The 16,051-nt window shown below is 28.3% G+C and overlaps 1 protein-coding gene across 2 annotated transcripts in view; it reads right to left on the reverse strand.

The window, feature by feature from the left end:
- The window catches only part of LOC107452576 (uncharacterized), a 50,665-nt gene that overhangs the window by 12,807 nt on the left and 21,807 nt on the right, over nucleotides 1-16,051 (reverse strand). The window contains exon 2 of one of the 2 annotated variants that reach the window (XM_016069077.5): nucleotides 2,560-2,700. In XM_016069077.5, the coding sequence (XP_015924563.1) occupies nucleotides 2,560-2,700 (141 nt within the window). Of the gene's footprint in view, nucleotides 1-2,559; nucleotides 2,704-16,051 lie in introns of both variants that reach the window. The other variant, XM_016069076.5, reaches the window with a different exon arrangement.

Raw genomic sequence — 16,051 nt, forward strand, 5'->3', positions numbered from 1 at the left:
GTTTCTTCATTGAAAATGGTTTTTGACTATAGAACAAATACTATAGTTTTTCCACTCATTTTTTACGTTGTTAAGCCTTATTCTTATCTGAGTTACAGCTTTCTTTGCTTGAACACAAGAATACTTATTTACAGGGTATCTGCCCTTCTGGAAAGTCATGAGGAATCATAGAGAGTCATGAATTTCGGTACTGAACAAAATTTGTCGTGAAATGTCATGATTTTAACAATTTTTTTTTAAAAAAAATAATGGAAATTCATGGATTTAGGTCTCCGAAAAATAAAATTTTTTAAAATTGAATTGAACGCTCCTCTAAGATTTCACGGTGTTCCGAACATCTGCATTTGTTACAAAATCCCCACTCACAGTCATATTTTATTAAAATATAAAATGTTTTCATCGTGTTCTTTAAAAATGATGGTGTTCTTTCAAAAAATGAAAGAAAAAACCTCATTTCTAGAGCAAATTATCTTTTAAACTTCTGTGATTTCAGAATTTTTGTAACTTACTTTTTTTTATCAATTTAAAGTTCTAACTGAAGCAAACCAGTCATTGGCTGATTTTTTTTTAAATTCCGAAATGAGAACAGAAAAATCAACAGTATGTCTTTCTTTTCCGATGAACAAGAAAAGTATCTTTAGAATATAATTCTGCAGAAAATAGAATATTTTCTTTTGCATTTTTTTTCAGCTATTTTATTGCTTCAACTCTTTCTTTACTCTGTTTTTTAAATTTGAAATTTTTAAATATGAAGATGCAGAGTATAACAGTTTTGGTTATACCTATCATTTCAGTGAATGTTATTATAATGCTTTTTAAATTTATTGTTCCGTTTTTGTCGGAGAGAATAATAACTTCGTCAAGTCATGAAAAGTTCTTGGAATGTGTCATGGAAAGTCATAAAAAGTTATGAATTCAGAAATCTAAAATGTAGTAGATACTCTGTATTTATTATTCCGATTTCCCTTTTCAAAAAAAAATGCCAAAATTGTATAAAAAAATACAGTTATGTTTTTTTAAAGAAATAAACAGAAGCAAGTAATGAAATAATAACGGACATTTAATCTTTTTAACAGAAAATAATTCTCTGTTTTTCTCAAATGTGTCTAGTCACGAGATTGAAAATGGTACATGAAGGATTAAGCCGAACATCTGGTGATTTTTGGATTAATCCATTTCTATTTATAGAAAAAAAACGAACTTGAAACACCTCTAAGCCGTGAAATGTGTTATAAGATATAAAAAGGCTAGACAATAATTCTTCATGTTGCTAATTCAGCGTCTCAAAAAGGAATAACGAGACACACACGTTCTGAAGTTCCACTGTTCTCGATATTTTTTTAATAGGGTAGAATTGATTGCATTATTGCTGACGTCATAAGCGATAAAACCTTTGGTTTTTCGGTATTTTGTCCAAACAGGCTCCTGATTTAACTTTTAAAATGGAAAAATTTTGTCACCCAATTATTTTATGACTATCGATTTTTTAAGGACCCATAAAATTCAGATTCCAATTAGTCCTTTGCTAATTTTCAAAAACACACGTAAAACAATAGTCAAGAAAATACAAAACATTTTGATAGGACACCTAAAAGGGAAAATTTCACTGCAGAGGATAGGTTTATGTTATATAATATACTACTACTAATATACTATAATACTAATATACCATAATATACTACTACTAATATACTTACTAATATAATCTACTAATATAATACCTGATATATTATATATTTATATAATATATCGTCTCATTTATACAATTGTCGAATTTATATTACATATCGTCTAATTTCCCCAATTTATACAAGAACATAAACAAGTACAAACCGGTTTTAGTCGCGTAAAAACAATAAAGCTGTATAGTATCACCTGATAATATAGAGTTTGCATAGAAATCTTAGAGTGCACCTAATCATTTGCCCTGGAACTGTATATGTATTACGAATAATAACTAACTGTTATATATAACTGGCCACTCGATTTGGAGCTTTAATGAAACTGGAATAGGAAAAGTAATGAGAGTTTCATTTACTCACATAATGTCATGATATAAGTTGTAAATGTAATGAATTTTATCAACTTGGAATGCCTCTATAGTAAAATAGCAAGTCCAGACACGTAAAAGAAATGGGATTTTAACAGTTTCATTTTGGTTCCGTATTGCTAATAAAGAACCATTCCTATATTTTTCAGAGTACCACTAAAAAAATACAATTCCAATTCATTACAATTCCAAGACATGTTAACTCTTTCATAGATGACATTGTCGATAGCCCCACAGGAATAATATACATACTTTTTCCTTATCGTACATTAATTTACCCATTGTGCGCTTAACTTTTTCTAGATATATCTAGATATACTTCGCTTCGCAAAATTTTCTTGGAAACTCTGCTCCTTTCTAATACCGTGATGTAAAAAATAAATCATTGATTGTTAAAGGATGCATTTAACAATAAAATTTTACATCGATTGGTCAGAGAATTGGAGGAATGATTGACCCCACTAAGCAGTTTTCTTGCAGTTTGAGCAATGATTATTCAGAGCACTTACCGGTTTTGTGTATGGTTGCTAGGCGGTGATTTGTTTTCCAAAAGAAATGTGTCTGTTCGGGTAGAATTGGGAAAAGGGATCGGAAAAGGTTTCTCATTTCTTCCATGGCTACTTCTGTATCTTCCTCTACGCGGCCACCTTCTGCTGCAAGACACAATACAATATTTTACAATTGCATCTCAATCTACTATAGTAATCTAATTGAAAAATTCGGTTCTTATAAGCCTAATAGTTTGCAGGAACCCACTTGCATTTAGGTGAATTAGAGAAATTTCTTTCAAGCAGTTTTCAATGAGTCTAGAGCAGTGAAAGTTCATTGGAGAAGTTAAGGCTCATTGAATCTAATCAAAAGGATTAAAATTAGATGCTTTTTTTTCATTCAAAACTCCAGCAGATAACAAGGCTCATTATAAATAAGCCATAGAAAATCTAAGCTGATCTTGAAAATTTATTAAAGCGTTTAATTTCAAAAAACAATTTTGAGCTATTTTACGATACATTTTGTCAGTGAACAACCAATTGAATTTGATTCAAACTGATTGTTGAATGATTCTGTAAAACATAAAAGATTCATTACATACGCAAAAGAAAAGCATTTATTAAGCCTTTTTCTATTCTAAAATTGATTTTAATATTGTTTTTTTTTTCATTATTTGTTCAGCCTCTCTAAAACTTTTTCATGTGTTGTTTATAAATCGTTATTAAATTAATCGTTCTCTGTTCTTTTATGAATTTGATGTATCATCGACTGATAGAACTAGTTTAATTATTAACATGATAAAAACAGTTAATAGAAATACAATTTCATAACTGATTAGCATTTCTATCTTTACACGTTTTTTTTTTGTTTTTTTTTTTTTGTATTTTAAACCCACAGAATTTACATTCATTTACTGTTTTCTAAGGGGATTTACTCGCAAACTTTTCTTTATTCAAGAGATAATTAATTATGGGATAAACTTGCATTTAGAATTAGAATGACAGATGCAGCAAAAAATGTACTTAGAGTGACAATCGCTATATTAAATTAGCTTTATAACTACAGTTACAATAAGATCGTATTTATAATTTAAGTGACAGTTACAATAAAATTGTATCTGGATTTAATACGGTAATTGTAATAAAATCGTATATAGAATCAAGATGACAGTTACAACAAAATGCCATTAGAATTAGAACGACAGTTTACATTATTATTGAATTCGAATGATTCTGTCACGATTAGAAAGAATGTACGCATAAGTATTGAAATTCTAAAGGCTTTATACTTTTAATGCATTTCAGATGAATACTTGAAAGGACGAAGCTAATAGACCTCTGAAGGATTAGGATACTTTAGGTGAATACCTGTAAAGTTTTTTTGTTTTGTTCCTTTCTAAAACTTGATTTAAGAACAGCTTTTAAGAATACAAATGGATCGAAATCCATTTTTTTTCTTCCCTTTTTGTGGAAAATCTTCTGCTTGAAAGCTTCCTTTAAATAAAAGTACCCGAATTTTCTTTCTCCATAAGGAACTTTGTTCAAAGTTTTAAAGAATATTATTTGGCTGGTTTTTAAAACTTTCTAAGCATACTTTATGAATTATATTTTTAACTCTGATAAACACATATTCTCAAAAAGCAGTGGGAGCATTGCGTGCTCTCACAATGTTTAAATATATTTAACATTAAATTTATAATTCAGTCTAGTAATAGAATTTAATATAAATTATTGCGATAGTTTTCTGTAAATATTCCTTTCGACCAAAAGGAGCCATTTTAACTGAGCTAACTTCAAAGGTGTGACCTCAGACATGCGTGCAAATAATATTTTTTTAGGTTGCGAAAACAGACACAAAAACGTACTTTCTTTCATTGAACGGATTTCTGATCCCCAAAATGTAGGCCGCAATATGGTGGACCAAATTTAAAGTTTGGACCCCTTTTTGCGTATTTCACCGTATCTAGAGAACTTTTTAAGCGAAGGGAAGAATTTTAAAACACAATTCGTTTATCAAAAGATAATTCCATTGCAAAATATAACTTTTCGAAAATTAGTATTATTTTATTTAAAAATTTTAAAAAAAATCGAAAAGTCGAAAAACTTTTAAATTGTAATGTATAAATTTTCTTTTTACATTATTTTAAAGAGAGCAATTTTGAACACCAAAATACAAAATTTTATTCAACTTTCTCCTATAGTTCCCGAGAAATCAAATTTTAAAAGTGTGACGTTTTCAAAATTCGAAATTTAAATAAGTAAAAAGCAAATGAATAAAATAGGGCTTTTTTTAATGTCTAATTTTTTAGTTATTCTAATATTTTGAGCTGTCGCTCAAATATCGCGAGAAAATTATGTCTATAAAACATAAACAAATGCCCCGTTTCTCATGGTTGTCGAGGCATTCTCATTGGATAGAAGAATCACATGATGGCATTTTAAATTAACAATGAAAACTCATAAAACTTTAGCTGTCATGAGCATAAAATTAACGTTATTTATTTAATGCTGTTTTTATTCTTATCCATTTTGGTAGCAGAGATATTTAATCCGTAATTGCTTAAATTATATTTCATTATTGTACTATTTATATTTAACTTGTCAGCTATTTTTGTAACATTTATATAAAAATAGAAAGAAACAATTTTATTCAAAATGTGGTGCAAAACTAAAAGTGGTTTTCCTTTATTACATTATAAACTAATGCTATATTATTTTATTGCGCATCAACTGTTCATTCAAAACATATTGCATTACTCATTTACAACTACAAAATGATAAATTTGTTATTTCGATAATTTTTTTTTATATAAATTAAATGCGAGACTGTGTACAGTCAACAAAGACTATTAAAATATATATTCCATAAAATAATTATTTCAAGTTGCGAAGAAATGCAATACCATTGATAAACAATTTCTTCAACAAAAAAAAAAACGTAAGGAGTTTTAACCGAAAATTAAATAAAAATTTGAAAGAGTGGAATGGTAAGTGGGAAAATGAAATTGTCCTAATAGAATCTGGAATAAAATCTGTGGAACCAAATCTATGTTAATAGAAAAAAACAGTTTTGAATCTTTAAATTAAATAACGTCTAGTTTTGATTATCTTGTTTGTTGCTAAGAAACAATAAGAAGCAATTTTGGGTGGGGAGAATATGCTTCAAATGAATACATATGTATTTAGATAAATGATCACAAAGAAATCATATCTTTTGTATTAAGCAAAAAATATGCAAGTTTTGAGGAGAAACAACTTTTGTACTTTCGAAGAGAACTTTTTCGTTAAATAGAGTGTCTTTATCGTTATTTAGGTTCTTAAATAAGATTCACGTCACAAAATAGTAGTTTTTGAATTTTAAACTTTTTTAATGCTTTATTGTGTTTTGGAATACATGTTCTTACTTATGCATTTTATAAAATTCTTTTCATAATTTTATATAATTCAGATTCACTTAAGACCGCTAAAAATAGCTCAGTCGATTCGAAATCGTTTTTGAATCGTTTCTTTCAGTCATGAAAACCAGCTTTCCTGTTTCTAATTTTTAAGCACAACTAATATTTTAAAAACAATTTCGAAATATGTCCTCCATTTTGAAAAACATCTAGTTGGCGCCATAAAAGAGTCATAGCTGGTAGAAAAAACGATGCGTACCACCCTAAGTAACTTTTGATCTACATAATAAATCGGATTTTTGCGTCTCATATGACTCAATTTTAATGGTTCGAGGAGGTTACCTTAAATATGATAATTAATTAGTGCAGACGAAATTTTAAGTTACGAAATCAGACCTAAAAACGTACATTCTCTAAATAAACGTACCTTTTTTTCGGTGGATTCGGACTTCTTGCCCCTAATGTAGAGGGGTTAGCCGCGATTTTGGAAATAGGATCCCCGTAGTCTTGTCAGCAGAGCTGTCCAAAGTGGTGATTCCTTAACGTTAATTTAACTCTTTCGCCCTATCTCAAGATCTTTTTAAAGCAAATTGAAACATTTTTGCACAAAATTGTAAAATTCGTTTTTTCGAAGAAAATTCATTGCAAATAATGAATTTTAGTAAATATTTATTATTTTATATTACTTTATTTTATATTACTTCATTTAATAAGAGTACTTTAATTAATAAAAAAATTTCAATTGTATTGCATAATTTTTCTTTCGTGATTTTAAAGTATGCAATTTTGCATGGCAAAATACAAAATTTGGACGAAATCAACAGAATAGTTTCTGAGAAATTAAATTTTAAATATACGATTTTCTTAAATTTTAATTTTTCAGAAACTATTTGATCGATTTTGCTCAAAATTTAGGCTTCACTTCTTAGAATTAGTTATTTTGAAATGATGTAAAAAATTGTATGCCTTGCAATTCAATATTTTTTCCCCTATTATTAAATGAAATAATAAAAACTAATAAATATTTACTGAAATGTATTTTTTGAGTCAACTTATCTTTGGACAAGCGAATTTGATAATTGTGTGAAAAAAAATTTCAATTTGATCAAAAAATTCTGGAGACACGGCGAAATGCTCAAAAAGTAGTACATTAACATTAAAGGATCCAAATATTGGATCGCTCTCCTGACAAAACCATTAGATTACCTGATTATGTCTACCTCCTATATTTTGGGGAATCAGAAATCCGAATCCGTCGAAAAAAAATTTTCAGTGAAAGTACGTTTTTGTGTCTGATTTCTTAACTTTAATTATCGTCTGCACTAATTAATTAGCATATTCAAAGTCACCCTCTCGAACCATTAAAATTGAGTCCTAGAACGTGAAGATTCATCCATTAGATGAAGTTATTCACGGGTGGACTGTTTTTTTTTTTCTTTTTTATTTATTCATTTATTTTGGCTCATTGTACATGTGTCTTCAGATTTTCCATAGCTGAGATGATTATTTTACAAATTTAATTTTTTCCATTTGTAGGTTAGGTAAAAACATTTAGTTCGTACCTTAGAGATAGGGTTTATCTAATTTCATGAGACGATCTTTTTACATCATCATTGCAAAATTAGAAAAGTTTTGTTTTGTTAGAAATTAACGAAGACACTCGTGGATATTCTTAGAAGAGTACGATTCTGTTAAAACGAGCTTGAATTTCAGAGATTTTGAAAACGCTCTCGGAAAGAATTTAACATCCGTATCATTTTCTTTGGCAAAGCTCTCCATTTTTATAGTAACACTGCTTTATAAAAATATTATGCAGACGAAAGCAAAGGAAAGCAAAGCTGAAAAATAGCTCGACATTTATCATTTGTCGAAACGTATGTATAAAATTGTCGAAAGATAAAATTGCATTTAAATCTTTTTCACACTGCATTACTTTGAAGAATCGTCTACCATATTTTATAAAAACATTTAAAGTTCCAAGTATGGCATCAACAGCTTTCAGGTATCCATAGGAATTCTAAAAAATAATTATTGAATCGAAGTATAAGAGTTTCTTTTATAAAAATTAAAAACAAAAAGGTATAAAATAATAAATTATTTACAGTGAAGTACCCAGTAAAAATTTACAATAAAATTGTTTTGCCCTAAAGAAAAAACTGTACACTAATTCTCAAACGACTATCGAGTTTTTTATTTGATCAAATACTGGTAATAATAGTGAAAAGTTGATATTTATAATCATTCGTTAAATTTATCGTTTTGTGCTTTGAATTGTTTCCCAAAAGAATTGGAAGTTATTATTCTTACACTCAAAAATTCTGATTTACTATTTATTTTTGTTCCAAGCAATTTTTCGTTCATTATATTTTATCACTCATGACTGTCTATTAGAATGAAAATAACATCTAAAAGAAGTGGGTCTCTTTATTTAATCATAATTTTGATTATTCATGATTTAGTGATAACTATAGCATAATTAAAAATTTATTCTCATAAACGAAGAATTTTAAAAATATGAAATTTATCCAACTTTGTTACATTAAACTTCTGAAGAGTATATTCTCAGATTTTCAAAGTGATTATATATATGCAACCATGTTTCACTTAGGCATAGGTCAGCAGATTTCAGTTTTTCTGTTAATGCATATACCTTTTTAACCAACCATAAATTAAATTTATTAAGTATTTCATTCCGAAAACCATTTGAGAATGCTAATTAAAAATAGAAAGACTTAGTATATACCTCCCTAAAGCAGTCAAAATGACTGCATTATGAAAGAATAACTAATGTGTAAAGAAATTTGCCTAATTAATTTTTAATATTTTTTATATTATTTACAGTTATATAGCAAGTTATTAGTAAATATTAACTATAAAAAAATTTACTTCACTTGGAAACAAAATATTAATTTATACACAATTATTTGTACATTTTTTGCAAATGAAAAAGCAGTTAAAAAACAGTCAAAATGACTTCCTTTAGGCAAGCAAGTGTTAAATATAGGGCAATTCCATACTAATGTCATATTTGCTGACTCTAAAACCTTATAGCTCAGTTAAAAAGAAATTCCAGTAGGTCTAATAATTGTTGGCGAACAATTCTTGATGCCATATAAAATTGCTTCAATTTATAAAAACTTTCAGAATTTCAAAAATTTTTAAAAAATAAAAATTTAGTTGTTACAAACGTAACATGTCATGTTGCGTCCTTTATACCAAGTTTTTAATCTTTAAAAAGTTTATAAAATGATGAAAATTACTAAAACTTGATATAAGTGTACATGGCTTATTTTGAACATTTTAGGAACTGATGGATTTTTTTAAAAACTGAATTTATGCTTTTAAAGACCGCGGCATTCCTAAATGGTGAAATTGCCTTACAGTAAATATAAACCATTTCTAAGAACATCTCTTCAAAATCTTTCATTACATAACTACAAAGTAAATGAAATTCTTTTTCCAAAGTGTTGAATTACAGCAACTATTCGTTCACGAATTTTTATCTACTGTATGATATACCAATATTGAAGCATTATCTACTCGTAAAAAGTGTAGGAAGTCTGAAACATTGTCAAGGCATAGCAATATTAAATCAATAACGAATTTTCAGTATGTAATGAATACAATGTAATAACAAAAAGAAAATTTTCTAAAAGGCCTTCAAGAGGAGGAATGAACTCCATTTCATTGCATCGCTATTGTATTTGCGAAACATGAAATAAATAAATAAATAAAAAAATTAATAATTTTCAAACTTCTGATGCGATTTACTTTCAGTAGAATCAAATTTCATCTGTTGAAGAAGATTTTGGAAAAATTATATATTTGTTTGCTTCTAACATCTTAAAGATTGTTAAAACATTACATTACATTATAATAGTATTACATTATAATAGTATAATAGTATATACAAGTAATTACATTATAATAGATTAAATCATTATTTTAAATGATAATTTACAATTTATACCAATAATTTGAAATTTTTGTTTTTAAATAAGTTTAAAAAAAATTGTGCTATTTATCATATAAAAGATACAAATGTATGTATGATGATGTTTTTGTCGGCAAAATTAATACTACTTATTAAAAATAACTTATTATTTTTAGCCATCTAAAAAGCATACTCATAATGAAGGAAATACTTTAAATAATTTTAATCATTTATAAAATGGGCCCCAGGTGTTTGTTAATTGCAGCAAAAACACGTGGTTTATTCTTGATGAATTAGATTGTTTCAATTATTTTTCTTTCAATTGCGTAAAGTATTGGCAATGATTGAAAATAAAAGCAAAATGTAATTTCTTTAACCTCAATCGTGTCACGCCTTAGATTGCATTGTCTCAAAACTTTCATGCATTTTTTGTTTGCACCCAATCTATCTGTTACTCCTAATTATCTTTCTCTAAGAAACAATTTTCTCAATAATATCAGTTTTTAATCTAATTGAAAGTGCTTCCCACCACCCACATTGAAATAAGATAATTATATTTCGATGAATATCCGACGATAGGTGACAAAGTTTTGTTACGAAACCTGTCGTCTGCCCCCCCCCCGAAGAATTTATCTTAAAAAAACCATTAATTTTTCTTTTTTTAACCATAATTTCTTTTTTTCTTTACTTATCCTATTATTTTGAAAAGAAATCATTTCCGTGATTCTAAACAAGAGAGCAAAACTGCAACTACTGGTCGGAGGATTATAAATTTCATAGGAATCTATGTCTGTCATCGTACGCCGTTAGAGGAGTGTGAATTCTTTTAACAGGTACTTTCATTTATCTAAATGATTTCGAATAATTATTGTCGAGAATGGCATTTAAAATTATTTCAATGATAGATTTGTGATCCTAATTTAAAGACTCATTTGAGGCCAAATTAGGATTAAAAATCTAATGCCGTATCATTTTCAACATGGATCATTAGAACACATGAAATAATGATGTAAATGAAAATACCTATTCATAGCTACGCGAAGATGACATTTCCAGTTTCTTATGATGTGCCTACCACCCCTGCAAATCTTATTTAGTCTCACCCTATGTATAGAACGAGGGATGCTTCATAATAATCTGTTCTGAAATTACATGTTATGATTTATGCCTGAATTTTGATGACTTTTTGATGAGTGGTAGATTTTTAAAAGCATGCTTTGGATTTTGATCAATTTAGGACATTTTTTTACAATTTAAGATGCTTTTGAACTTGAATCTTTTTTCTTTTTTTTTTTTAAATCTGTTCATTCTTTTGTCAATCATTTTCGAACTTGAGTCCAATTTTCTGTCATTCTTTTATCAATCATTTTCGAACTTCAGTTCATTTTTTTGTCATTCTTTTGTCAATCATGTTCGAACTTGAGTCCATTTTTTTTATTCTTTTGTCTCATTTTTGTACTTAAGTCAATTTTTTTTTGTCCATCTGTTGTCATTTTCAAACTTGAATCAATTTTTTTTGTGAAACTTTCCCAATATTTTTCACATTTGATATTACATTATTACTTTTGCTATTTATTTATAAGTTAATAGTCCTCGTAGATAGCAATACATTCCCTCTTCTTTCTTTTGTTATTTTGGCATATAACATTTTACGCTTTAATTAAAATTTCATCTTAACTTCTCTTAACATACGTATTTCAACATAATTACACATTTCATGTCAATTTCAGTAAGAATTAATGTTTGCGATCCGTTGCTTTATTACAAAGCAGTATATATTAATTTTAGGATCATTTTTGTCAAGTATTTAAAGTCATTTTTTGCTGTTTTCTGGGACATTCTCTTTAAGGTTATCAAAATAACTATCTCGGAATGCAGCTTACTATCCAAACCACATCAGTTGAATATTTATCTTTAGAAAAAATATTTATACTATCGTAAAAATCTCTAATAAAAAAATTAAACGCGCTCTTCTTTAGAATAATTAGGTATTCAAAATTCTAAAAAAAATTATCTTTATACATCGAAATACAATTCCACAAATTTAAAAAAAGCAAACAAAAACACACACTTTTTTTTTCAAAACTGCATTGTTAATACTGCACGCATTTTCCAAAAAAAGAAAGAAAAAAAACCCAATCTTTATCTACTGCCGCAATACTTATGCTAAATCTCGAAAATAACATGCAGTCTATCTATGAACTGTAGGTTAAACTATTTTTTTCAAGTTTACAAATTTCTATTATATTTATATTCCTTACGTTAGAAACAGTGATTATCAAAGAAATGTTTCTTTTTTGTGACTATATATTTAACAAATGTGCGTGTTTTATCAGAATTTGATTTTTAAAAAAAAGCCGCGCATTTCTGTTTCATTCAATTTTTTATCATCAAGATTTTATGTTAGCTAAGAAAATTTTAAACAATTGGTTTGAAGATTAACTGAAAATGAAAAAAAGCCCGAACCCTTTTGGATTCCTATGTACTAAGACTTAAATGCTTTGCGGCTGAAGATATTTTAAGTTACGAAATCAAACACTATGAGAACGTTACTTTCCCTGAATATATAAACACACAAACTCTAAATATGGAGGGAGTGATAGTTGAAAACCCATTAGTTTAAGCGGTTACTCTTTGAGTCCATCTGTAAGAAGTTTTTTAATTAAATTAATTAACTTATAGACTCCTTAAAGTTTGAACTGTGTCATTCAAATTTATGTTCATTGAAATGGTGTAAATTTCAATTTTTAGCTCATCATTAAAGTAAATAAATTATTATAAGTAATTAATTTTTGTTTTGAAATCCCAAAGATAGATGCTGTAGTTCATTTACATCGCCCAAGATCTTCACAATAGGCTGTTGGCGACGGTCTGGGAAACATCCCTGACGATGATCCGAAAACATGCCATCGCAATTTTGATCCTCTGCAGAGGGGATGGCGCCCCCGTTTCGGTAGCCCGACGACCTGCACGCGAGCGCTTTACGGTAGAACAGTTTAACGAGGACCCATACCGCACACCCTCGGTCCCTTCGCAGGCTGATCCAAGTGGTCACCCACCCGCACACTGACCGTAGCCAGTGATGCTTGACATCGGTGATCTGCTGGGAGCCGTGTCTTAACGATCAGTCCACTGCGGGTCGCTCTGAAGAGAAAGCGCGTGTCTCAAAGAATCAGTCCAAGATGAGATAAATGCAAAAACAGAGACGCAGAGATAGATGCAAAAAGTGTAATTCATACTAGGGGGTCCAAACTATCAACACGAATTCACCGAAAAAATGGTACTTTTTCTCTAAATCTTATTTCGTTACTTATGAAATCGTCCATTTATAACCATATTTCATGAAAAGCTCTTGAAAAATTGGATCAAAAGTTGTTCATTTTTATCTATATTGATATGGTTATATAGATGCATGGATTATAACAATAATAAACTCATTGCAGAACTTTTTGTCCGAATGATCGGGTCTTAATAGGAATTTTGGGTGGAAATATTCGTGGTTTGATTGGACTATTAGTGTCAATCAGACACAAATGATTGGGGATATTTTTTTTAAAACTCTCATTATTATATTTTTAAAAATTTTAAAAAAAAAATAGCATTACAAATATTTTTATTTAAATTGGAAATATGTTGACAAATTTATCTAGTTGTGGGCATTGTAAAAAGAAATGCACTGTTTTTGTTCCATTAAAGTTGTACAAAAAAGTCTCTATTGAAAAAGGTTATGTGATTTTTAATCTGATTATCAGAATTATCCAGCAATTATACCCAAACCATTGTTAATCAATTGTGTAATATGTAATTTTGATTGGGTTTTTTTTTCTTCGAAATACTAAAATTAGGTTGAAAATGTAAGTAGTTTTTCGGTGAAGTTGGTAAATAAGTGTACGCTTATGTTAAATTCCCAATCATTAGTAAATTATTACTTTGTTGAAGGAAACAATGGTTTATTTTGCCCCGATAGATTTGTTATATTTTTAATAAATTGTCATACAATATTTTCTAAATTATAGCACCTTAAACTGTTTTTAAAGAAATTTCTGAAACTCAAACGAAAGTTTATTCTAATAAAGTTTTGAGAAAGCAAAACAATTTTGTAAGTATTGAAAAGTTCATTCATATTTTCCAAATATATTTCATCAAAAAGTCTTCCATGAAGCTAAATTTCCGGAGTCTTCTGGATTGGGTTCAAAACTGTGCCCGATTACCCATTAGGGACCCCAATGATTAGGGGCCCCCTTAAAATGGATATTTTGAAAATAAATTTTAAAAAATTAAGAAAAAACAATGATTTTTTTAAACAAAATCAATTTTAAATATATTCAAAATGTTATGATTATTTTCTAGTTCTAATTTAACAAAATAAAGTAAAATTTTATTTATTATAATTTATTTTAATTTTAAATATGCCTTCTTAAATGAAAAGATATATAAATACTTTGAATAAATAAAAAATATACGAGAAAAACAACTTAATCGAAGGGCCCCAAAAATTTTAATGGCCTCTAGGGACCCGAGTAACGCTTAATCCGGCACTGGTTCGAAATTACAATAGTCGGAAACATTGGGTTCAAGTACGGTTAATCCAAAACTCTCTTCGAATGTTTATATCTAATTTTTGACCTAATTACATCAAAACTTATTGCTTTTAAGTTCTTGTATACATGTAAGATATAAAGTTTGTTTTGAATTTCGCATGAAGAAAAAAAAATGTTTTTGTCACGTGCAGAAATAATCTCCCATATTCTCCATCACACGTTCTAGAAAAATCATGTTTCAATAACTTTTTTAAGACAAATCTTACAATCATTTTCCTAGTTTCCAAACATAAAGATATAAATTTTTTTTAACTCTTTTTTTCTTATTCTCAGAATGGTGGTTTGAAGTTGCTATTTGTTCGACTTGAAAGAGATTTTTACGACTTCTATATGAAATTTTAAGGACATGAATGTTTTTTTTTTTCGATCCTATTTCGAACTAAGCGATTTTTTTTTTCTTTAACAAAATGAGCGTTCTTAAAATAGGTTTTCAGAAATGTGTCTTAAATGTAACATAAATTGTATAATATTTTAATTATGAAATATTTGAGTTCGTGAGATATATGTTAAATGGAGTGAAGTGGTTGTAAAAATTGCATCGTATTGTGAGTGAATGATAAGAAAACTGATTGATTTCATTCGATCCTTGTACAATAAATTTCTATTGAATTCTTTAATAAAGTATGCATTTGAGAACTATAACTGAATCATCGAGATTCCTCTGTCTGCAACCAAAATAACTTTTGATTTAATTATCAGATCTTCACGTTTTATGACTCAATCTTAACGGTTTGAGCGGATGAGCTCAAATATGCTAATCAGTTAGTGCAGACGATTTTTTAAGTTACGATATCAGACACAAAAACGTACTTTCTCTGAATAAACGGACCTCTTTTTCGACGGATTCGGACTTCTGACCTCGAATGTTGAGGATGCAGCCGCGATCTGGGAAATATGATCCCCGTAGTTTGGTCAAGAGAGCTGTAAAGTTTAAAAATATTAAAGAATTTATAAAAGCAGACGATTGTAAAGTCTAAAAATATTAAAGAAATAATGGGTTTGCAAAATCATAATTAAAATAAAGTAAACGCATAAAGAGATAAACTTAAAATAAAAGCAGACGATTAAATTAGAAGTCAATATTTAGAACGACAGAGTTGTTGATTCTTTTTAGATTAGTTTTATTGTGGAATTTGAGTTTCCTTATATCCCGTTACTGGTTTTCTAGTTGTTTATGATGTTTTCACTATCCCGTTACGGGTATTGCATATTTCTTAATGTTTGTGTTTGTTAATAAAAGTTTTTATTTAAAAGAAAAACTGAATAGTTCTTGATATAGCTTATGATACGTTACAGAGCGTTCCAAAGTGCGGACCCCTCAATGTTAATTTTACTTTTTGTGTACTTCGTTATATCTCAAGATATTTTTAAGCAAATTGAAAAATGTTTGCACAAAATTATAAAATTCGTTTTTCCAAAAAAAAGAAATCCCGCGCAAATAATACATTTTAGTAAACAATTATTACTTTATACTACTTTATTTAATTACAGTTGAAAAAATTTTGAATTGTAAGGTATACAATTTGTTGCGTCATTTTAAAGTTCGTAACTTTAAAATGGAACGCATAATGGAATAATAATAA

This window comes from Parasteatoda tepidariorum, chromosome 2, assembly GCF_982258835.1.
Source record: "Parasteatoda tepidariorum strain Cologne lab strain chromosome 2, Ptep-v5.0, whole genome shotgun sequence".
NCBI classification, from domain to species: domain Eukaryota; kingdom Metazoa; phylum Arthropoda; class Arachnida; order Araneae; family Theridiidae; genus Parasteatoda; species Parasteatoda tepidariorum.